The 26,444-nt window shown below is 38.0% G+C and overlaps 1 protein-coding gene across 12 annotated transcripts in view; it reads left to right on the top strand.

The window, feature by feature from the left end:
- Positions 1-24,524, top strand: part of LOC144024108 (uncharacterized) — a 77,288-nt gene extending 52,764 nt beyond the window's left edge. For 5 of the 12 annotated variants that reach the window (XR_013284676.1, XR_013284677.1, XR_013284675.1 and 2 more), the window contains 2 exons: positions 6,937-7,014; positions 7,832-8,909. Coding sequence is in view for 5 of the 12 variants with exons in the window: in XM_077530192.1 (XP_077386318.1) it covers positions 990-1,087; positions 7,900-7,932; positions 23,360-23,410 (182 nt within the window). In the remaining 7 variants the exon portion in view is untranslated. Of the gene's footprint in view, positions 1-989; positions 1,088-6,936; positions 7,015-7,831; positions 8,910-23,230 lie in introns of those variants that run through there. The other 7 variants (XM_077530192.1, XM_077530191.1, XM_077530194.1 and 4 more) reach the window with 6 other exon arrangements.
- The last annotated feature ends 1,920 nt before the right edge of the window (positions 24,525-26,444 follow it).

Genomic DNA, 26,444 nt, shown 5'->3' with positions numbered 1-26,444 from the left:
AACAAAAAATGTAAACAAGGTACTATGGAAAAATACAAATTAACAAGGTCAAAAACAAACTAATGACGAAAACACGAGGGCAACAAGGCATGGCATGGAAAACATGGGATAACTAGACAGTAACAGCAACAATGACTCAACAAGAAGTGAAACAAAGCAGGGTAACTAAATACACATGGTAACGAGAAAACAACAGACACCTGGGCAAGATACAAGAGGCTTGGGGAGCTGATTGGTCAACACACTGGGAAGGGAAGACACACTCAGGTGGACGTGGTTAGACATAACGGGGCAAGGGAAGAAACAAGGAATACATGACAAATAACCAAAAGAAAACAAAATCCCCCCCCCACCCCCCACCCACAAAACCAAAACATGACAGAAGCAAAAAATTTCCTCTACTTTTGAGACTTACATGCACTTGTATATTCTACAATATTATGTTACATATATTGTAACATCAATACAATGTGGCACATTTTCATTATTTCGTCTGTGCTTATGTATCATATGCTCCCTTGATTTATTTTTTTTTTTGTGCAAAAATATATTATTTACTAATTAAAGTATGGTCCTCACATAAACTCTGCTTTCATTGTTAGGCCACATGTAGCAATAGTGATTCAAAATTCAATTCACTGCATTGGGCAGCTTTAAAGATTGTCATCTTGTTACAGATTGCTCATCTTGTTTACAGATTTCGGTCCTCAGTATTGAAATCTATTCTAGTCGGGCTGCAGGCCACCACAAAATTATGAAAAAGCCAATGCTATTACCTAACCAATCACCAAATGATTCAAATACATCATTGCATGATTTATTGGTTTTAGCGTGTTTAATGAATTTGAAGAATGGCGTAATTGAAGAAAGATTTTACCCATCCCTGACATACAGTAAAAGTATGATTTGAAAATAATTTACAGTATTGTGCTAGAAATATGTCTCAGTGAGTGGGGTTCGGGTTAAGGCATATTTTCCATCCATCATAGGGAAACTGGAGTTGACTTGGGTCAGAGTTGGTGTACCGTGGCTTGGAAAGACTGCCATTCTCACTCACGTTAACACCTACGGAGATTTAATTTTTCAGGTAATTCAAGAATGCTTTTGTACTGTAGCAGGAATAGAAAATAAATTGTAGACCAAAACACAAACGTAAATTTCACAAATAAAGTCCTGTATTGCGATGATTTCAAATATGTCACTCTTTATGGCAAATATGACTAAACGCAAATGGTTTTGACGGCCTCATACTGAATATGTTCTCTGTTGAAGTAGCAAGTATATTGTTGGAAATTGTGTGGTAACTTTTATAACTGTGGGTGCAAGAAGAAGAACTCTGCGGGTGAAATAACTTTATCAGAGTTGATCCAGGAGGAAGCCAACTAAGCATATCATGAGGAAAATAATTAATAATGCATTTAATAAATAGCTACTGAGCCAACATTGCACTACCACCATCTGCTGTAGTATAATTTCCCTCCCTTTATTTGTGTCAGAAAGCTATTAGATGACTATGGAGACAATATAACAATGCATGACATTTATTTATGTTTTTGCCAGTAATCTGATGGAGTAACATTTAGACTGATAGTTAACATTATTTTAAGATTCCAGTTCATGTCCAAAATATGAACGAAAAGTCACTGGGCTAAAACTTTCACAAAGAATCAGGTTTTATTACATGTTTGGATGCATTTCATCTTTTTATTTATTTTTTTTATTGGGATTTCAAATGTGGAGTGCTAAGTTTGTCTCACCTTTACATATCACGCAACTAGAATCTTGAAAGTCTACAAACATAATCCCTCTGAAAGGCCACATGTTGCATCAGTTTAGTGAGGCGAATATGTCCAAAGTCTGACTGCATATCATCGGTGATGTTAGTGCCTTCCTCACTTGAATTTCTTCCCTCGGAGCTTTTTTGTTTCCTCGCAACATGCTCTCAGTAAAAGCAGAAACCTGAAAGATCCTGCTCTGTGTTCTCTGCATCAGGGAGCAGTCAGTCATTTCAGATTAGACCATGGATGGTAGGTCAAGGGGAATTAAATTGTCTACAGGGGAGAGACAGTACACACTCCATCTCTATAGAGCAATTAAAGACTTTTATATTGGGGGAAGTGATGGTGGAGAACAGACAATTTCGATCATTGAAAATGTCATATTTTCATAAGCAATAACCATAATAAAGCCATGTTTCACCACAAGGTACAGTATGATATTGTACACGAGGGATGTGAACCTGCACTGAGAGGCTGATGTCATCTGCATTTTTGATGCACTGCCAAAAATATCACACAGTTTTGTAATGCTGTGATTTCCCGATAGATCAGAAATAATCAATTTGTATTGTAAAATAGAAATACCCTATATTTACTCATTTTAGTGATTCTTGGTTGAACCCATGAAAACAACATGTAACATATTGGTAGAAACATGACTTAAGGCAAAGGTGACTTGACTTGACCTTTCCACACTATGAAGCATATAGGGCAGGGATGTCCAAACTTTTTCATTTGAGGGCCACATACAGAAAATCAGAAGGGCGCAAGGGCCACATAATGTTCTGAAGAGAAATTGTGTTTAGTCCTAAAAATGGTACAAATAATTTATTTGTGCTTTTGCATATTTTGAAAAATGCTACAGTATATAAACCAATTTATTTGTAATATGGCAGTAGGGTTATTATAGTTTTGGAATTTTTCATTTGAGTTAGTCTTTAGTAATTTTCAGGGTGGTTCTGTTAGTTTTTATTAGTTTAGTTCTTTAAAAAATGCTTAGTTTTAGTTTAGTTTGTTAGTTTCAGTATTAGTATTAGTTTGTTTTTTTTAATGTGTATTACTTGTGCGCGATATCTAAAAAAAACAGCATGGGAGCGACGTCACCTTTTGGTGCTTTTCTATTGGCTGCTGCTAGATGACATCACTTCTGTGTGACATACTTTCAAACGTCATTATTCCGGTTTATATCAAAATAAATCTACTAAAAATAATCATTCCCAAAGGCTCATGCATTAAATTAATTAACAAAGACTCAAACGAAGGACATGTTTGCTACAATTGTTAGTTTTAGTTAGTTTTTGGAATTTTAGTTTTAGGTTGCTTTTTTTTAAATTATTTTAGTGAACTAAAAGAACCTTTAATAGCACCTGTTTTCCGATACCCTCCCTTTTTACTTTGACCATCTCCAAACATTTTTGTTTTGTTTATTTTATTTGAACTGAGTCAAATGCCATTTTTAGCATATGTCGCGGGCCACTGAAAAATGGACAGCGGGCCGCAAATGGCCCCCGGGCCGTAGTTTGGACACCACTGATATAGGGGAATGTATGACAAGGGGACTTAATATTAATTGTCTATAGACAGGTGCACACTGCAAGCATTAAACGTGCACCAGATTCTAGTGGGCCACTATGCATTTGTGGCCAAAGGAGTGGAGCAGTGGACGTGGCTCGAGGTGCAAAGTGCAAGCGAAAAAAGTAAGTTGCGTGTTTAAATTCCAGCCGTTCCCATTTGAAACAGTGCAACAATACTGCTCTCTTCAACCCCAACCTATCAAGTGAGACTTTTGATCAATTTCGCTGACAGAAACTGTTCTTAATTAATATGCCTGCATCGCAATAAACCCGTTTAACAAACACAATGATTACTTTGAAATGTTATGTGTTTTCATTATTTTCAGAAAAGTTGGAAAGTTTCAAACTTCTCATCAATAGTAAAATCCTAATTTTCCATATCCATAAAAATGTTCATCAGAAAAAAAGAAAAAAGTTTCCATTTTTTAGCAATTAGCATTAGTAGCTAAGTGTCATCATTATTCACAAACCTGTTGAAAACACTGGGAAAAAGAGCTTGTTGCAACATGGCCCTGGCGGATCTCTTGTACTTTGTGCCACCTGCTGGCCTTTTTTGTAATAACTACCATTGCTTTAAGGAGCCTCTTCAGGTCAGAAGCTGCATCAAAGCCTTCTGTATGCTCTAGCATAAAAAAAAAAATTGGGGAGTGAAGGACAAAGTATTAAAAAAAACATATTTATACGTTTTGAAAGAGTTAAATAATTATCATTTTTAGGCTTATCTGGGAAACTAAATATCCAAGAAAAACACTAGCCTAGCAAAATAAATCCTCAAATGTTAAACCATCCATCCATTCCTAGCGTACAAAAACATAAAAAACACAAAAATCAGTTTTTGGGAGTGAAGGACAAAGTATTAAAAACGTATTTATACGTTTTTTGGGGTTTGAATGAATTAAGTAAATTATCATTGAATTAGGCTTATCTTGGAAACGAAATATCCAATCTGATCTAAATAGACAGGAGAAAAAGTTGCCTAGCAAAACAAATCCTCAAATGTTAAATCATCCATACATTTTCCTAACGAAGGTCGGCACTTAGTTGGAGTCTATCGCAGGTGACTCTGGCAGAGTGAATGTCAGATGACCAAACCCAGACAGCAGGTGAGCCGTGATTGGTTGTTACCTGAGGCCTGAGCAATGATGTGGTTTTCATTTGACAACAATTGGCTAAATTGCCGCCCCAAGATTGGATTTTACTGCTTCATTCATATTCTACAAGTACAATATTAATCAGAATGCTGCGTTTTGACTAGTGGCGGCGCATACAACATATTGTAAAGAACATTTTTGACTTGACTTTCTTTTTAAATTGCATGTGCTCAATCATTTGTAATACTTTAGGAATGTAGTAGAGTGTCAATAACCTATTTTCTCTTTTACTTTCTCCAGACTTGACTCAAGGTTTATGCTTTGTGTATTTTGAGTGTGAGGCCAAACTACTCCACCAATTAAAGCAAGCTGAAGCTATAAAAGCTGGTGATGAGTGTAGCAGTTAAATTATATCTGACTCAGTATGGCGCTTTCATGTTTGAAAAATCAATGCACCAGAGGAGTTGCGAATGCCATGTTCTGGTGAATGATTTATACCATTTCTCCAACAAAGAAAGTCTAAGAATCCTCTCTCCAGCCTTTCCTCACTCTACCTCTTTGAAAGCATAAGCCTTTGTAGCTTGAGCAACAATATGTGAATCCAGAATATGTGTGCCATAAATTAAGGTTGACTGGACAAAGCTGGTTCTCTGCCCTTTGCTACAAAAGGGTATTATTGTGCAGCGGAGAGGCGGAGGCGAAGCGAAGTCATCTGCATCTGTGCGGGCGAGGAGAAGGTTCGAGCATTCAGCGCGAGCCTCCTCTGTGGCCGCCCAGGCCAGGCCTGCTGCTGCAGATAGACTTGTTCCAGCTCGTAGCCCTCCCAGGCTCCTTAGCCTGCCTCGGCCCAGGAACAGATGGAGAGAGGAGAGCAAAGGGGGTGAGGGAGGGAAATTGCTCCCTGTTCAGAGCTTGGCACGAGCATTCCAAGTATGTTATACAGTTAGTTTACTGTACACTACTACGATGCGGTGTAGTGCAACTTTAAAAGTTACTGCGACGACAAGAGCAGATCCAGGCAACTATGCCCCACATTCACGTTTCAGATGTTCCTTTATGTGATTAGTGCCCAGCTAAACGTTTGACAATGTAAATAAATATGTGCCGTTCTTCCTTACCGCTTTTATCCCCGTCTGTCTTGTTAAGACCACTCATAAGGGACCGAATGACCTCTAGTTCTCCTAAATCTCCTTCATTACACTCACGCTGCTGGTTGTGGGACCGGGGAGCGGCTTCAATGGCAACGCGCCACGGTGCAAGGGCCACATCTGATGACATTAAACGACTTACATCAAACCCTTGTGGGCCTCTTCCTGCCAGAAATCATAAATGGAAAACCATTTGCATATTTGAAGCTCATTTACATATTCAAAACTGACTAGCAATCACTTGCACGTGCATATTTTTAGTCACTAATAAAATCTTTGGTCAATGAACTATTTAACGGATATGTTTCTGTGTTTGGCTCACATTTCATAGCATGAAACCGGATTTAATGAAGCCATATTGAAAAGAGGGGGAGTCGGTATTCCCAGTGTTTGAGAGATGTTGATGTTCAGTGATGAGCTCAGCAATAATAATGACTTAAGGAATAATGATGAAAAAAATGGAAAGGAAGAGATGGAAGAAAACAAAGGACGTGTAGCAATACCTCCTGCAGTTCAGCGTGCTATCGAACATGTTGCAGATGGCCACACTGTGCCCGATGAGACGGCGCAAGAGTGATGCGTGTTAAAGCAAATTGATTCTATCTGAAAGGGCTTAGAAAACTTTAACCCAGATCAAAGCTCATTGTAAGTCGCTCAGATCAGCCTGTAACCAGGCAGAGCAGCAGGGGAAAAGAGAAAAGTAGGAGTGTCTTGTCCTGTCTAATTATGCATTTCAGACAGCTCACCACCAATTATCTCCCCTTCAGTAGCATCTGCCCTTCCAATGACCGCAATGTTAATGTGTGGCAAGCCCACCATTGGGTTTGGAACTTGTACTTAATGTATGGTAAGCTGGCTGAATCTCCCTAATATCTAATGATAACAAACTCAAGGTGAGACAAAAGTTTAGTCAAAGGCTGAACAGTTAATTGGCACAGTTTTAACATCATGCAAATTATAACAATGGCGGCCATTGTCAGTCATACCACACTCACAGACCTGTTTTCCATTGAGCGTAAAAGCAGTAGCACCTATCACTTTACCTTCACTGGGGTGAATCAATAATGGGTCACTGCTGATTTAATTGTCATTGTTTCATTGTTTACTATATGGGACAATGATTCAAATAACGGTTAATTCTGAATGCCAGTAAAATGACATTAATACGAGTAATTTTATTCTATTGCAAAGTGTAGTCTAACTGTTTGCATGGGTGGAATTTTCTTTCTCCTAGCATTTTCATAGACAGGCGTAGTTAGTTAATTTATGTTAATTTATGTTGTGGGACTGAACACCTGCAACTTGATTACCGGCCAATCAAAGCAGCTCCCCGTTTTCATCGCAGGTGAGGCACGCGAGGTACGTGGCTGATAACTGGAGTCTGGGCAGGAGATCGGCGTGCACAATCTTCGATCTTATGTCTGTGCGTGAGACACACGGCCTAATAATAATTTGTTCAATGATTCAAAGTTTTCATTTACGAATGAAATACAACATCGACCACACATAGCGGAGCGACGAATCGCTCTGCCTGCTCCTGGATCTAATTCACCAAAATCACGTTATACCACCTATGCCACAACTTAGACCTGGTTTCACCTGGTCTGAAGTCAGTCTACTTTCTCTGTGAAATGTGTCTGCCAGGGGTGTGTAATAGAAAACACTTTTGGTCTGCCGAAACACCCAGCAGGGCATAGCACGGTCTGCCAAATTCCTAAACGAAATTGACATCAAATTTATCATGGCACGAAAATGAAGCGATTTTACACTATGTGCACATGTGCTTGTCTACCAAAATAGGGCCTTTTGCCTTAATCTAATTTCTTCATTCATAAGACGAAAATATTTGAAAACAACAACAAAGAAATACACATTGCCTGGAACATGTTCAGTTCAAAAAGTGCTTTACTGTGTCATACCATTTCATATTCTGAATTTCATTTGTTGAGAAAATGAAATCAGTATTTTCACAGTAAGGACAGTTTTCACACTAATATATTTAACAATGCCCTATTCACACTGAGCATAGTTACTGGAGTGCCAACTAGTTCATTGGATGCAATTACAAGTTTGCGCAAAGATACTTCAGCTGTAAATGTCATTAAAAGTAAACATTTAACTTGTCTTGAACAATGATATGCTCATCTGACAGAGACATTAAAACGTATCAACAGGACATAAAACAGTAACTGACAATGCATTTGTTTTCATACTGAACTGATATCTATTGTTGTTGACAGCTCTGAAGCACGGATGCCTACTTTGGTTAGATGCTTGTTACTTCTTTTCTCCTCTGCTCACATCTCAGGTGGCTCGGCTGGGAGACAGGAGCAAAGATGAGGTCAGTGGCCCAGGATTTATAAGTTGATATATTAGTGAATGGAAACGTATTGGTTTCTGTTTCTTTTTACATACATGCATACATACTCGGGGTGGAACGGTTCACAAAATCCATGGTTCAGTTTGGTTTTGGGTTCAGTTCAATTTGCAGTTCTAGAAAAATCAATTATGTCTTGGAGTTAAAAGTGAAAGTGTATATTATTCACCATATTACTATTATTATTATTATTATTATTATTATTATTATTATAGACTTCTAAAGGTCAGAAATTTCAAGAAATCTTTCAATATTTTGATTGTCCGATGTCAGTTCATCTCAGGGGTCATAATCCATTATATTGGCTCCTTTTTTGTGTGTATACCAAAAACTCAAGTTATACTTTGCTCTTATGTTAGCCCTTTATTTTATTTATTTATTTTTTATTTTTTTTCCTCTGAATGTTAACTACTGTTTCTTGATGCTTATGTGTTGTCTTTCCTCGTGTAAAGCACATTGAGTTGCCTTGTGTATGAAATGTGCTATACAAATAAACTTGCCTTGCCTTGCCTTGCCTTGCCTGAGAGTAATGGCTGATCCGACTGAAGTGCTGGAGTGAGTTTGCAACACCCTGAAAGGTGCGACTCATTGGTTCAGATAAATCATGCAGTCTGTAGGCTTTAGCAAAGTGAATCAGCCAGATGCAAAAGTGAGTGTGTATAAGTGCGTGTGTGTTTGTGTGTCCATGAAAGAGAAGACCTTTCCCACACTGCAATAGGCTTCACTGGAGCAGGCAATTGCAGTGTAGCCATGTGAGAACAGGGCAAGTTGGAGTGACTTTTGCTGATGGCTCTTCGAAAACTCAACAGTTTTGATAGCGGGACACACCATGCCAAACGCTGGACAAACATTTTCAAAGGCTCTTACTTGCTGTGCAGATGCGACAATGTGTTGCTAAGCTGACTTAATGTCTCTCAGTTGGAAATGGCTTTGCATGGTAATTCTCACTATGGGGTGACTCATTATAGAGTTAAAAAAAAATACACTGTTGCACTGTCTTGAAATCTCATTTTTATTCTTATTTTTTTCTCTTGAAGTCTTATTTTCCAGTAGGATGCTAAAAAGTTGATATTGAAAAGAATTCAACTCTTTCCAAACATCCTTCCTGCGGTTCTATTTTCAGACGTATAGATTGAATGTGGAGGCACTGAGCCATGCCGTCAGTGCTGAAGGGCTGCTTTCTCTCGCATGGCAGAGTTTATTGGAGGCATTAGCTCTATTAGCCATCAGCGCAACAATTGTGTCCTCACTTACAGCAATAGTGATGTGGCCTAACTATAACATTAAAAGCGAGTGTACAACGGTCAGTGTGGTATAGACGTCTAAAAGGTGAAACACTGTCAAACACAATTAGGAGGATATTTAAGGGATAAAAAAAAAAAAAAAAAAAAAACATCCAAAGAGAATTGAGACAGAGTATCTTCATGATGGATCCAACACACACGCAGAGACACCGTGTAATACCAACAGTCATTTGGCCGATGTGTGTATTTTGCATATCAAACTGACATGGCAAGCGTATCCGCATTGCTACAACTCACTTTGCCTTTTGTGGAACAAGTGTGACACAATTGATCTGGTGATTCATACTTACACTAGTGTGGCGGGTGCATGTGTTGTCACATGACCATGTCAATCAAACCTAGCTAAAACAAAACAAAAATAATAAGTTTTAGAAGATGACAGTGCATGTAACTGCCATTGGCAATACATCATACATATCTGAGATGAAAAGGTGGAGTCTGTTAAGCTTGAACAGAAATTGAAGAGTGACAGTTTTAAATAGTGTCACTGTAATTTACTCAGCAATACAGTATAGATATATGTACCATGGTCACTTTAGCTCCCTCCCACCCCTCAAACAGATAAAGCCAGTTTCAATGCTAGCTGCTGCCACAGAACATTCTGTAACAGTCAAATTGTGGCCAATGGTTTGTGCAGCTAATTAAAGTGTATGAATTACAGTAATCAGTCAGCAGCATGCAGGCCTTGCCGCCACGCTGCTCCTCAGAGCATAGAAGGCCAAGACCGAAGCGAGAATGGTGTGCTGGGACTCAAAAAAGTGAGATGAAAAGTGATGAACAGAAAGACAAGCTTGACACTGAGTCCTGAGGCCTCTGGAGCACATCAGCATAAACGGATGAAAGATGGAGAGAGAAAGAGAAAGCAAAGAGATGAAAAGGACAGATAAGACTAAAATTAAAATGTAGAAATACCAGATGAAAAGGAAATTATAAGTTCGGAAGTTTGTTTTTGGGATGTGCTTTTTACTAGTTGTGTTTCTATTATAGATATGACATCTACAATTATGATTATCTGTGATAACATACACAGACGATATCATCAAAGACATAGAGAATGGAAATAGATTTCTGTTTCAGTAATTTAAATGAAACAAATGTCTAGCCATTAAATGGATTGGGAAGAATTGGAAATGAAATGACAGAGCCTGCAAGTGTATTTTGTAACCCCTTGACACGCTCCACTTAAGTATTTGAGTTCAAAATCTCCATTTAAGATTGGCCCCGTGAATTCCCTCTTATTTGTAATCCTTAAGGTTTTCTTTGGGTCATTTTGGATACTTCCAAAGTGGAAATTGTTTGGCCCTTTTTTGTTCCAGCATAAGTGTGCCTCCATCATACACTTTTGAAATGATTTACACTAATATTTGTGCGAAGGCTGAAAGCCTAATTTTTGTTACATCTCTCTCCTTCCAAATAATTCTTCTGGTTGACGTTGTTCCAATTTCAACATATTCCAAAAATTCACACCATTAGAGGCTTCCATTTTTTGTAATTGCAAAAATTTATGGTTTTCGCATAATTCAACATTTTTCACCTAAAGATCCCCCACACATTCCAAATGAGGCTGAATTTCCTTCAATATTTATTTACAATTCATTTCCATTGGCACACTCAAAATTATGATTCATTTTGCTTATTCAATTCACCTTATAAACAATTTTCAACGTGCAAAAATTTTGCGCATACCAAAACTTCCCATTTTTGTGCCCAAATAGATTCCCATAATAGGACGATATTCTACACTATTCACTCATCCCTCAACATTACTTTACAGATTCAAAGTAATGTAATCCAAACTATAAAAACATGCAGATCATTCAAGGCATCTCATTTATTACTCCCATTAACAAAATTCACAAAATGTTCTAAAGTCCCAAATATGTACATATTCACCTTTGGTTTCCATGTACAGTATATTGACCAACTAAAACCATTCCAGCTTCAACATAATCACCTAATTCCATATTATTCCAAATTATTCCACATGCTTCAAGTTTTTTTTTTTTTTTTTAATTCTGTCTTTCAACCTTCACACACAATTTCTCCAGAAATTGCAAATATCTAGTATTTATACCTATGATACATATGTATTCAGGAAATTATGTGGAGTAAATTTTACTATATTTAGAGTGGGACCAAATAGACTAAATTTCTAAGTAATATTTAAACTTGGAAGAGAGTAAATTAATGATGTGGAAAAAATAAAAGTGACTAAAGGGTGGAGGAACGAACTCACGAGCTTCAGCCGATTAACTCCCTGAGCCACGCAGCTCCTCTGTTTGTATTTTGCTCATGTCAGCTGCAGCTGATTCCATGATTCCATGGAATCAACTTAAAGAGACCAAAAAGACGTCTTTGGTTTCTTGGTGATAACAGTGGGAGGGGCATAGCTCAGGTGGTTGTGTGGCAGCCTCCCAAGCTGAAGGTCATGAGTTTCATTTCTCAACCCAACTGAGTGACTTTTATTTTTTTATTATTTTATTTTTTATTTATTTTGCTCTCTTCCTAGTGTAAATGTTACCCTAATCTAAAACTGTGTCTATTTGGTCCCTCTATAAATAATAAAATTTACTCTACAGAATTTACTGTGTATAATATGTACAGACCACACCCTGATTTTGGTAATTAACCCTCTGGGCATTTGAGAACTTTTCCACATAATGACTTTTGATGAAAGGAAATGAATCAAGGGTTCATGATATAGAGAACTCCTCATTACTTGGTAGTAAGACACACACATTTTTCTAGATGGTGAAATGACTTAGTAACCAAGCGATTTATTCCCTTTTAATAGGGTCTCAATTGCAGCCGCCACACTTAGACAAATGAGCAAACAAGTCGGAGAGTGACAGTGATATCCATTATGTGTTTAATTATCTTCAAAGTTCCAGTGAAGGGCATTTCTTTGGCTAATGGGGAGACAGTGCAGCGTGTCACAGCAAAGTGCTCTTCAAATGCTCCAACAAAACTGTCTCGCTGTTCCATTTTGCAGCCTCTTATCTGAGTTTTGACAGGCGGCATTAGGTTGGGGAAATTGCCACAATCAGTGTCCTCATCAAGAATAACTGACATTCGTTCGCTATTTGTTTCTTTTCCTCTCCCTTCCATTTCCAAGTCAAATTTCGCCGGCGATAATTTGACTGACTTCCATTAGTTGGCACTGAAACAAGGCACGTTGATTGGTGCATTCAGGGTGAGATGATTGATACAAAGATTGGAGCCTGGGCAGAAATCTCATTTCTGAGTAGAGCTGATTGCATTGTGCTAAAGCAAGGATCTGTGATTTTTCCTTTAGCATTAATCACAATGAGATTAGCTGCATCCTGTCACGACTCTGCGTGTATGCGCGTGTGTGTGTGCAGAGTTGACACAAAATTGCCAAAGAAAATTCACTGCTGGATGCCCGACTTGTTTTATACAAACACATCTCCTCAAAGAGCCATTATTAATAGAGGTTAATTAATCTGAAATGATTTTCTAACATTGTATCCATCTCATTTCATATCTGCATTTTTATGGATGGTATCAACAGTGCTAACCTGATAGGGAAGATGTCCCCCCCACTTTCATTTATTTGCTGAGTAGAATGCTAATTAGCTTCCCAACTGGGGCGTGGCAGTAAGTTGCTATGTAGGCCAAAAATGTCATAAATATGGCTAAATGTTATTATTTATTTGGGAATATGAAAGCAATGAATGGGAACATCTGCTGCTGTGTCGTGCCATGATTGTGACTGGCTCCCTGCCCCAAAATATCCGTTTTCAGCTTTGCGCTTTTTTTGTTTGCTTGGTTTTGATGTTTGGGATTATGCCTTAGCAGTGTTTGTGTGCGTATGCATGTCTCTTTTCATCATCATAAAACGTCATCATTTTAAAAACGGGACTGTTATCAGTGTCTTCAATATGTAGTATTTAAATGACTCATGCAAAGCCACACATGCTGGGCAAACGCACACACATGATAGTGTCGCTTATTTATTTAGTGGATATAGTGCACAGTTTTGTCATGCATGGTAGTTTCAGACAGGAGACGTGATACTTTCAGGCTTGTTCAAGACTATAGAAACAGGAGTCGACTCGTGTTTCTATAAGTTTATTTTAGTTAACACAAAAATAAACTATTGAAAACGAAATGTTAAAAACTTTTTCACTAACGAAATAGAATTAAAAAATTAAAACTCAATACATGAGCCTTTGGAGTTGATTTTAAATGTATTTTGGCAGCATGATATCAATTCTGTTTGCCGGAAGAAGGAACGTCGAACAGTCGTCTGGGAGTCGTGGTCCTTTAACTTTGTGGTAACTAGCAGCAGCCAAAACAAAAGCGCCACTAGACAACATCACCCCTAGTTGTCAAATTGCGTAACGACTCAGATGGCTCCCATTCAGAGATGTTATGTAACAACGGCTCTCCTTTTTTTTTTTTTTTTTTGGCTCATATTAAAATAACTAGCTAGTACAACCGGGTTTAAGACTTCTCAACAGGAATTCAAGAAATTAAATTCATTTGTGGCCCAAAAACCCACTTTAGAAGTTGGCAACTTGGCAAACAAGGGATGGAACGCGCCAGCTTATTTTAACATGTTAGGGTTGTGATGCAAGTGGTATTATGCGCTGTACTTATTGTGCTTTAAAGTCTGTGGACTGTTAAAAAATATAGTATTTTAAAAACAACATACACAGATCGAATACAGGTAACCTACTGTGTGAGTATTTAGTACAAAATACTAACTGGGAAATACACACATGAAAAAACACTTAAGCTAATAAAAACTAAACTAAAACAATTTCTTTTAAAAAAACAACACACATTTCAAAACAAAACTCAAAACAAAATAAAAATGAACCAGAATGAAACTTCCAACTGGCTGCCAGCCAAATATAATGGACTAGAAATAAATGTAAAATTGTCAAATTTTACTGCATGGTGGTGTTTGTGGCAGTCATGTTTATAACATTTATAAATGAAGGACCCCCACCACCGAAATGGTGCTGGAATTACTCATGGAGTCTTTAGTAAGGAGGTTGTGAAGCACACCAATATAGTAAGCAACTAGTTGCTTTCAGAGCAGTGCTTCCCAATTATTTTCGGTTAAGGAAGGAAGAAGAAAACATACATAGTCTAGCCGCCTCCCCCATCCGGGAATAAGAAAACGTTTCACACACCTCTATTGTACTCATTTTATTTAACATTGTATTTTAGCCTGTAACAGTAAAACTGAAGGGCATCAATTTGCCTAAAAAAAACAAAACAAAAAAACATTAGTGTCACTGAACCCAGGCTTCAGCCTTCCTGGGTGGAGTTTGAATGTTCTCCCTGTGCCTGCGTGGGTCTCCTCCCACATTCGAAAAACATGCTCGGCAGGTTAATTGGGTGCTCTGAATTGTGAGCGTGGGTGTTTTTTCGTCTCTGTGTGCCCTGTAATTGGCTGGCAACCAGTTCAGGGTGTACCCTGCCTACTGCCTGAAGCCAGCTGGGATAGGCTCCAGCACCCCTGCGACCCTGGTGAGGAATAAGCGGTTAAGAAAATGGATAGATAGTGCCACTGCCACCTACTGTAGTGGATGTGAAATGACACTTTATTGTAGTTGGGGGGGAGCACCCATCTCCCAGGATCTCACCTCACTATTTGAGAAGGAGTCAAATTGGAATATTTCCTCAGTGTTTTCTTTGCATTGTTTATGCCTGAGAGAAATAATTCAATTTTAATCCACTTATGTCTAGTGCTGTGTAAAAGTGTTTGTAATGGAAGTGCTTCTCAGAAAAAGTGCTTTTGTGTTGCTGCAATAATTAAAACCATTCTAATGTAACTGCATGTGTCCTATGAATAAATTGTTCATTTTTGTTGGTTACTTTTAATTTAGTTCAAGAGAGAAAAGAACACTAAAACTTGTACTAGATTTTCACTTTGTCAGCATTTTAGAGGAGGGAAGGCTAAGCTATTCAAGTGGCTGCAGTTGACGCGAGGCATCAATCTTTCATATGCTTTGAGGCCACTTCAAATCAATTTCACTGCTGCTTCCAGGCTAATCATGTGGCAGAGGGCAGGCAATGTGCCAGTTTGGTCAGGATTGAGGGACGGACAGACGGACGGACGAACAGACATATAGGCAAACAGACCTGCAGTCACTTCGACAGATAAGCAGAGAGACAGTCAAACATCCCAAACCTGCACCAGGGAAGATATGGAGGAGTTTGATCTGAAGTGACAGCCAGTCAACCATTACCGCCTCAAAATATTTATACTCTGTTTTGGTACTCAAATGTATTCCACTATAAATGCCAGAGGATTCTGAATTTAGACTTCAGGAAGGAGCAATCAGAAGAAGATTACGGGAATAGCTTTTTAAATATCCTGTGCGCTATTAAAAACAAACGCAATTCAAAGCAGTCACCTTCGTGAATGCATACAACCGTTTCCGTGTAAATGAATGTGAAGCATTTACACACACTCGAAGGCAGAGTTGCCAATTGGTCGCACATCCATATGCAGAAGCAACTTACATGGCGGCGGAGCCCATCATGCTATATTTGATTTGGTAGTGCATAAGTACACCGAGCACGCCGACATTGTTTATTCTATTGACTTATTGCTTCTGTCTATCGACTGTGTTGCCTTTAGCCATGGCTTGCTTTTCTCCCTTTAAATCACCACCTCCTAATTATCTGTCACATTTCCTGCGATCCCATGCCAGAGACACCCATTGGCCGATAATGACCCCCATAGACAGCATCTATCAGACACTCCGCCATTGATTCTTCTGTCTCTTTTTGTCCATTGTGCTCATTTTCTCCCTGTTGCCCACTTGCTTGGTCTTTGTCGTTCTTTCTCGGTCAGTTCTCCTCTCCTCTGCTCTTGCTTTCTGTCACTCTGCATGGGCTCGTCAACAGCGCACAGCTGCTGAAACACAAAAGCATCATCGTAATGCCTTTTTTTTTTTTCTGCAAATGCGGCTCATTTATCTTTTTCTTTGGTTCTCAATCAAAAATGTCTCAGCATCATTTTACAGATGAATCACAACATCGATGATGACTTTCTGGGTGTTTTACTCAGAAATGTTCGTCTTTGATTCTTTACAAGTGCCTCAAGTAGGAGCTGTCACTGGCTGACTGAACAGACAGTGGGGAGTCAAAGTAGCTGATGGGCCAATGTGTGGCCAAAATGGACTCCAATATGACAGTAATGCAGCTGGAGTGTTAGTCCCCTGGAGGCTGGAGAGAAGCTCATTCCCCTCCCACAGTTTCTGCTGGCAACTGTCCCCTTCCCTTGTACATGTCACCCGCTGCCGCCACCCATCACCCCCACATTTGCTCTCCCACTCCCCACAAAAAACGTCACCCTGCCGAGAGGGTCATTACAGCAAACTGTCAGTGGAAACTCTCACGGCCAAAGATCCAAGCGTCACTGTCTGCCAAGTTTGTTGCTGTTCGGACATACAGCATCAATCTTCCTCAACTAAGAAGTTCAACAACAACCTCTTTCCTTTCCACTACATGCACTAGTAAAAAAATATGTATATATTTGCCATCTTGATACAGTGATTCTTGCATATACCTGAATTGCAAGCCCCAGTTTGAAGTTGGGTTTTGTAAAATGTCAATAAATACAGAATACGATTTGGAGAATATTTTCCATTTATATTTAATTGTATACACTACAAAGACAAAATATTGACATTTTAACTTTAAATTGCCAAACTTTACTTACTTACTGACTGACTGACTTATTTACTGTCAGGTTTACCAGTTTGACATGTATTAAACACGACACAAAAAGGAGATAAGACTCGGCGAGGAGAGGAACTGGCTGATACAATTCACTTTTGCACTCTCTAAAAGAATCCTCTCCTCACCCTCTCCTTTTATTTGGTTGCCACGCCCCTAGTTACATGGGTGTTCCATTCCTAAAAATGCAAATGCAAGGCATAGTTGGGACAGATGTGTACTTGTTTGTCTATGTGTGTGTGGATGTGCGTGGAAGATTGCTGAGTACGTGTGGTCAAGTTTGCAATCATTTCTTAACAGACAAAAGGCGGACTTAGGTTAGATGTTCTTGTGCTTTTGAGTCATCTTTTGTTAAGATAACATATAGCTAGGCTATGTGAAGGTCGGTGCGGAGCAGAGCAAAGCATTCTTCACTGCAAGCAGAAGCAATTCTTCATTGCAGCAAAAGTATGATAACTCCATCCATCCATCCATCCATCTTCTTAACCCCTTACTCCTAACAAGGATCACAGGGGTGCTGGAGCCTATCCCATCTGGCTTCGGGCAGTAGGCGGGGTACACCCTGAACTGTTTGCCAGCCAATTGCAGGGCACACAGAGACGAACACACAGCCACACTCACAATTGTATAATAACTTATTATTTACAATTCTTCCTACACTTACTTACTTACTTGAATTTGATTACTGCAATATGTTCCCAAAAAGCTGTGACAGGGGCGTGTTTACCACTGTGTTACATGAACTTTCCTCTGTTCCTTCTACTCATTAAGTGTTTTGTAAATTGAGGACACGTTCGTTAAAGCTCTGTTGTTAGAATTATTGGTAACACTTTATAATAACTATCCGTTATAAGTAGTTCATAGATCATTAGTTGATTGTTAATTAATGAGTTGTTAATGACTTATTAAATGTTTGTTAAATGTTTGTTAAGGATTTATACTTATGACTATAAACAGTTAATATGTCATTATTAAACTGTTAGTTATTGAGTTATAAATGACTTGTTAACTGTATATTAATCATTTGTAACTATATATTATAAATTAGTAATACTAAGTTAACAAACTATTAGTAAATTACTTAATAATGACTTGTTAAGTATCAGTTAATAGTTTATATCTGTTATTAGGACGTTATTCTAAAGTGGTAGCTATTCCTCATTTATTAACTGTTATTAAATGAGGAACAGTTGCAACTTTACGATAATATCCCAATAGTATAAATTAGCTACTTACTAATATTTAACTTATATATTAGCTAATTCTTTACATAGTAGATGTTAACCATCTACTAATAACTATGAAACTTTGTCAAACAACAAACAGGTGGAACAAGTTGAAAGTACAGAATTTGAAGGTGAAATTTAAAATATAAAATTACTATGCCTTACCATGCCTAAATATCAATTTTCCGTACCATTGAACTTTTTCCACTCATGTGCTCCTCTACAAAGTTTCACTGGTATAGTATTAGTAGATGGTTAACAAACTATTAACAACTGCTGTAAAGAAGTGAGTTAATCTACTACTTAAATATTAGTTATTACTCTATTTATGTTATTGGGACGTTATTCTAAAGTTGCAACTACTCCACATTTACTAACACGTAATAAATGAGGAATAGTGGCAACTTTATAATAACGTCCCAATAACCTATACAAACTATGAAGTAATACTTATAAAGTCATTAGTAAGTAATTTTCTAATAGCTTGTTAACGATGTATTACTAATTTATAAAATATAGTTATGAATAATTACTATACAGTTAACAAGTCATTTAGAGCTCAATAACTAACAGTTTAAAAATAAATTTTTTACTATTTATAGACATCATTTTAAAACCTTAACAAACAGTTAACAAACATTTAATAAGTCATTAATAACTCATTAATTAACAGTTTACTAATGGTCTATTAACTAGTTATAACGGGTAGTTATTATAAAGTGTTACCGAATTATTTCCCATTCTATCTTGATGTAAAACTTCAGTTGCTCAACAGGCCAGTGTTTATATGGTCCATTTTTTTCTTCATAATGTGTCACACATTTTCAATGGGAGACAGGTCTGGACTGCTGGCATGCCAGTCTAGTACTCATACTCCTTTACTACCAAGCCATGCTGTTTGCATTGTCTTGCTGAATGAAATAAGCAGGATGTCCCTGAAAAAACCTTGCTGGGATGGCAGCACTCTCCCAAAACTGCCTTTCAGTATGAACAGTGCCTACTCGGATGTGCAAGTTACCCCAAGCCATAGACACTAACACCTCCAGACCATCACAGATGTTAGCTTTTAAACGTTGGTCCTTTTGTTCTTTGGCCTGGTGGACACGGCGTCCATGAATTCCATACAAAAAATATGAATTAGTAGAAATGTGGACTTAGACCTCAACACATTTTTACACCAGTAATGATTTTGTGCTTTTAAGATCCAATAAGCTATTGTTGGAAAGGTTTGTTTGTTTGTATTTGACACAGTCTTTAGGCAACGGTTCAAAATAAAATAACACAAAGCAAAACAAAACCTTCTTCCTCATGTTAAAAGTGAATTCAACCCCTGTCAGTCAATCAATCAAACAATCGGTGGAAGACAATATCTGCTGATATGATGCCAAAAAGCTCAAAATAGGAAGGAGGAAGTGTTATTTCATTACCAGAGGCGTAATAATAGTGTAGATAGCGTCAATCAGCAGGGTGCTAGCGGGAGAGCACAGATGATACTTAACGAAACTGACAGAGGAAGTCCTCTGGTCTCTCTTTCATCAGCAACATGTACTAAGGAAGGCCAAACCATAGCCAAGGGAGACTAACAATTATGGCGCATTTGTGTCGCATACCTGCATATAAGGGTTTGTGAGTATATGAGTGCGATATATATTTTAATATATTTGAAATACTTCCATAGAAAGAGTTGTAAATCCTTATATGTCACCTAAACATTTGGCCATAAAACCCCTCTCTGCTCATTTAGTTACATAGTTTTGATGTGATGAGACATATAGATCTGTATACACCTACAAATATTGTAAATGTTTACTTTTTGATCTCTTATATTACATTACACATGCAACTATTATAAAATATTGCTACATTTATACCTTTTTAACTGTGCCTAGAATAGTAAACTGGATGGTATTGTCTTGGATAAAGGTAATCACAGTTGTGGCTTAAAATCTTCCTGTATTGATTGAAAGGGTTTTATAGCAGTGGTTGTAACTCATGTAATAATTTTCAATATAGACTGCAATGCCATCCCAACACTGGCATGGGTTGGCATCCCATAAGTTCTGGCTTGTGGAACTGTTCATGTACTGCGCTGTTACATGACATAAGTCTCCGTGTTCAATGTTTCTGCTCTAAGTCAAAGTTAATTCAGAAAGCCACACTAAAGTCAATTATGCTTCAAACCTAAGTGTGTAAATCATACACACTGTACGGTTAGGCGTGTGTGTATTTGTCTATCTGAAGTCAGCTCCCTAAGGGCCTCTCTCTGGGTGAGCCAGTTCTAGTTGCTGTAATCACCATGGTCACTCCAAACCTGATTTCAGCAGATTGTTTCATTTTGTTTTCCTTGGCTACTGCCCAAAAAGTCTCCATGCCTCTGCTTAAACACCTTGCCACCAATTTCTCTTTCTTCTCTCTGCTATTTATTTATTTTTAACTCACCCAGCACCCATCAGTCTGTTGTTGTGCACCCAGAAGCTTTTTCCTCCATGATTTCTTTTACATTATCCGCCTTCCTTCCTCCTCTGGGTAATGCAGCTGATTGATAGAACTTGTTTAGCTTTAATTACATTGCAGGTGTTGTGGTCAGGTCTGTTCTTACTCATAAAGCAGAAAACTCAACCTGCTTAGGTTATGGATTGAATTTCTCTAAGTGGAAACACTCGAGGTCTTCACATTATTGGTGTTATAGCCTTGTCGTTTCTTAGTCCTGTTTAACTGTTTGCGTGTAGTATACATCTGTTAAGGTTCCGGTGCGACCGGAGAGTGGATCCCAGAATCACAGAACACAGAGGAGTAAGCGAGAGGTTTTATTCACCAAAACACGTGAATATGAACATAAAGCGCTGGACACAGCCAGGAAAAAGGTTAACAAAAGGTGCTTGCAAATTACAAGGAGGGAAATTAACACAACACAAAAAGACCCGAAGGCTACAAACCGCAAACACAAGAAAGCAACAACTTACTATAGCTATGAAACACGCCACATAACAGTGGGAACAAAAAGAGACGTAGCAACATACGTAGATGAAAATCGAGAATCTTGGACTATAATAATAATAATTAGCGAAGGCAAAAAACAGTAGAAACACTAGACGATGGCTGTGAGCAGACGGAGCAGCGACAGTGGCTGCAAGGAGTCCCAGTCCTTATGAAGGCCTAATAGGTGATGCACTGCAGGTGTGGTGCAGGGGACACGCCCCTCTCATTAATCAGGCACTGTGAGACAAGGAAAACACACTGAGAGCCCAGCAACATGACAACATCATGCATGGGTAAAACTGTATCATTATTTATGCAACTTCATGTTTCGTTATTCTAAATCTTTTTCAAGCATGGTACATAAGTACAGGCATGTGCACACAAATGGGATTTTTATTTTTTATTTTCTGACCAAGCTCAAAATAGGAAGGAAGACGTGTTGTTTTATGACTGGAGGCTTAATGATGGTGTGGATGGCATCAGTCAGCAGGGTGCTGGGAACAGGCAAAAGAAATGTGGAACATGGATGATGGAAGGAATACTGCCCAGGCTCCTACAAAGGATGACCAGAACACATAAAAGACACTTAACTAGAAAGAAAAACTATTTAAAAAAAAACATGTGTCTGTCTGTGTGTTAGCTGCTGCCAGCCAAATCTACAATATTCATATTCCTCTCTTCACCTTTTGAAAATTATGTGTAACTGTTGACAACACTTCAGCCAAATTCTCTTTTGCACTTGTTGTGTGCTGACAGGTAGGATCCCAAACGCAGACACAAATAAGTCTTTATCTATTTATTTACATTGAGACGCAGTAACTAAGAGAGCGGTACACAAGAACAGTTGAGCAATAATCCGGCAAAACACACACAATTCTCAGACCCTTAAATAGACAGTCAATCAATCTCATTGGTTGTGGCTAGACATGTGAGTACTAGTACTGACATGAAATTCTCTGATTGGCTGTTGACTCCGTAATTACAGATTGTTCCTGGGGTCAACAAACATCATATAGCATAAAAGATCCTTGACATCATATAGTCCAGACATAATATAGCCTAAAATGAGTTGAAACTGGATGCTGTTACATCAATACCAAAACAGACACGTAACAGGTCATGAACTCTGGCGCACGGTCATGAACTCTACTCAAACTTAACCCAGGCGTGACCCCAGACATGAGACAAGACCCAAACATTACTCCTACATGACTCGAGTCATGACAACACTAGTGTGTGTAGTGTACAGACAACTTGAGATTTGCTCTTCATTGGTTCCAAGTTATTAATGTTGCTACAGTGCTTTAGCTCAATAGCAAATACTGGTCAGTATCAGGCGTTGATTTCACTGTTCATATATTGTACCTTTTTAGCTGTTACCACCGAGCAGAAGAAGCTCTTGCTCTCCGGTTATGCAATTAATGATTTCAGTTTCATATTAAATCCCAGCATGGATTTTTATCTGATAAAAGTCTTACCACCTTGGTCGATCTATGCATTCATTTTCTGTTGCACTTATCCCATTCATCCTTGCAAGGAGCTGGTGCTGATCCCATCTGACTTTATGCAAAATGAGGAATATGCCGTTGGCACAAATCACACGACGCCTATAGAAAAAGACTCTCACATTCACAAGAACCTACACTGCCTCCATAAAGTTTGCTTGCTGTATATTTTCTAATTCAATTTTGAAAATATTGTTTGCATTGGGTGAAAAGTGATATGTACTAAAACAAGTTAGGTTAAAGTGTCATCTGGATCTGATTATGTTTGGGAATTGGGTAATGGGTAAAATTCCTATAGCCACTTGAGGTATACCTGTGTCAAATCTTCCAAGATCTGGTTTTAATCCAGATTTAGTTCCCTTGAAATCTAGAATAAATGTTGAATCTCTAATTCTATACTTAATCACATTATTGTTTTGTATTGTACTGTGCAAAAGCTACTTCAGTTGTAACTACATGTTTGGTCTACAATATCTTGATAAAATCCAAGAAAAACTAAGTGTAACTTTTTCTTCAACTACAGTTAACTCACCCACAATAAGTGAATCAAGTTCCTGATGTGTGATTGTTCTTCTTCCTCCCTGTTCTCACATCATGGATCACTGAGTGAACAATTTCCTGGCCTCTTTCTTTCAATGTGGTCGTGAATCAGGACCATGGACAGAGCTCGGAGCTGTCGACACAAATCAACATGTTTTCCTGACAAAGTGAGGCGTCACAACTATAACACGTCTCTGCACTCCTCCATAAAAATAGCTGTGCACATCTTACCTCCAGCTGCAGCTGATTGTGCCCCGGGGAGCGTGCACAAATGTTCCATGATGATACAATTGTATATTTAGACACATCAACACATCAGACATCAGCTGCAGGCTCGCGTTTTAATATTTGGACTGTTTTCTGTAACTCGTCATAGTTCACACTTGATATGTTTTCATCAAGCAGTTTGTTATGTTTAATATCAATTATTGAATGTAGAATAATAAATTAATTTGCGTGTGAAGGCTGGAATGCTGTATGGAAAAATATTGAAATGTGGAATGATGTGGCGTAATATTGAAAAACATGGAATGATATAGAAAGATATAAAATGATATTCAATGTAATGAATGTTGTGTTGAATGTGTCTCATTTTGGCATGTTGAAAAGAATTTCCATGATGAATAAGCGGACCATTTAGAATTAGGAATGGGATTGATGTGAATCTCATCTGTTGAATGCGTCATTAAGAATGAATAGGAATTATTTTGTGAGAACTGTAGTGTTGAAAATGTAGAATTTTTGGCAAATTGTTTTTTTTTTTTTTTTTTTTTTTTTTTTTGCATGGTGATATAATTTCCAAGAGAGAAATGAATAAGAATGAATAAGACTTTTTTTGTGAGAACTTTATTTGGGAACATTGATTTTTTATTTTATTTTTTTATTTTTTTTGGCAAAGCAGAATTTTTGTCATGTGAATTGAAGTAACTGAACATTTTAAATTTTAAAATTGTAAATAAGAAAGATGAAAATGTATTTTGTAGAAAGTGGCATTGGGAATGAATAGGGAATATTTTTGTGGGTATATTAATGGTGAAAAATTTGTTGAGAATCATTCCCAAATTGAGTTGAATTAACTGAAAGATGTAAATCAATAAATTATTGTGAATGTGCCTTTGGTAATGTATGGCTAACAACAATTTGCAGTAAATTTGTCTTCATTACGAATGAATGAATCATTTGGGATGACAAATGATGAATTTTGGGGGGAAAAAACTGTGAATGTTTGGAATGAGATTACTACTAGCCCACATGGTGCAAAATTTTGGAACATGATGAAATTGGAATGATGTGTGTCAAATTAAGTATGTGGAAGGAGATGCATGTCAAAAAAGTGGGAGGAAAAAAAGCCTTCACACAATCATTTCTCGTCTACATACAGCAGCCACTTCATATATTTTCTAAACTGAATGAGCTATTAATTTATCAATATTGTTGTCATTGTGGTAGTTACTTTTGGTGGTGGTGTTTTTAACATTGTAGCCACCAAATTTCCTGCCCCGCTTATAGAACTGGTTTATAATGAGTTCAGTTATAACAAGCAACACCTTTAGTTTCATATAGGAGTTTTGACTGAAAAGTATCATAACTTAATTATTTCCCGTAAATTCAATATATTTTGATATATAATATAACATTTGCTCATTCTATAATCACCTATAGGAACCTCAGAGTGTCCCTCAATCAAAAGTGAACAGCATGTGTGATGTGATGCAAGGAACAGACTCCATCAATATTATTCCCACTCACAAATTTCTTGCTGGTCAAGTTGATGTTTGATGGCAGGTCAAAACAACCTTCAGGCTACAGGGAAATGATGCTTTAATATTGCAGTATGGCCTTTGATCATGTTGGAATCTGGGGAACATACTGTACCATTTCATTAGACTGAACCGTGTAGGCTGAAAGACAAGACTAGGGCATCTTTAAAATTGATGGTATCTTGATACCTTGTTTTCCTGCATGCTGAGATGTCCCTGAATGGCCTCATACTTGCAGCACATATAACTTTAAAGTAAAAAAGAACACTTTAATGGTGGATTGAGAGTTGTTTAAACCTTGTCAGCTCTCTTGTTCCCATCGCTACTTAAAAATGTGCAGTGCTATAATAACACATCACATTACCCAAACCCCACAGCAAGCACAGAGTGCACGCCTGTGATTGCTGTCATCAGCGCTGAATGAACATTGACATCTCCGTCGTCCAAGTATATCTTTAGAAACCCTTAACTTTCTAAGTGTGTTAGCACTCTTTGTGAAATGCTGCGATCCACTCAGTTTCATCTCTTTGCCTATAATCAGTAATTCATTCTCAAATTTGATTAAAGTGGACATGTTTAGGCATGCTGTCACATAGGTTTCATCCTTTTTGTTTACACATCTCAAGGCAATTAGATCTGACATGCTGGTGGTGAGTAACAAATCTAGGATAAGTGCTGTGACACAATCTCGCCGTGTTACAAAAACATCTCACCATAGTTGCTGTAAAAGTGATTTTAAAAGAGGGACCGTGTAGAATGTGAGCAAAAACAAAGCGACTCATTCCCCCACCCTCTACTGAAACAAATGGGAGATATGATCAATGCAAGTGAGGATCCCATAGTAAGAATTAATGAGCATCAGCTATCATCTGCAATTTTTCTGCTGTGGTATTGACTTGTCTTATTTCACTGTATAATTTGTTATTGCTCCAAACATCTTTTTACCCGGGGTGATTTCAAGCGTCTCCTTGAGAGCCTTTGCCAGTTGGCCTCAAAGAACGTTTCAGGCTATTTGTGCATATTGGATAATGTAAATAGTACATGATGTGGAATTTCATAAAAGGGCTATAGCAGAAAAATAATTACAGTGCTCAACATAAATGAGTAGCTCTACCCCTGGAGTAAGCACTGGCATGCTGTGCTGCACTAAAAAAAATATATGACAGTATTTTGTGGCATTATCATTTCCATTATCAAGCATTCACTGCAAGTGCTGAAGCACACGCCAAAAGGTGGGCACTTCCATCAATCATCAATTCCAGTCAATGGCGATGACCACCTCTGCTAACGACAGTACTCAAAACAGTAGATTTCAAACTGATTAAAGCGCAGAGATTTGGATTTGACCCTCGCTTTCCCACTCCCACTCGAATCCCCATTCAAAACACCACCGATTCATGCACAACGCAGCCTGTAAGTATACTCATTGTACACGAA

The sequence above is a fragment of the Festucalex cinctus genome, chromosome 8, assembly GCF_051991245.1.
Source record: "Festucalex cinctus isolate MCC-2025b chromosome 8, RoL_Fcin_1.0, whole genome shotgun sequence".
Lineage (NCBI taxonomy): Eukaryota > Metazoa > Chordata > Actinopteri > Syngnathiformes > Syngnathidae > Festucalex > Festucalex cinctus.
This window is presented reverse-complemented; position numbering and strand designations above follow the sequence as displayed.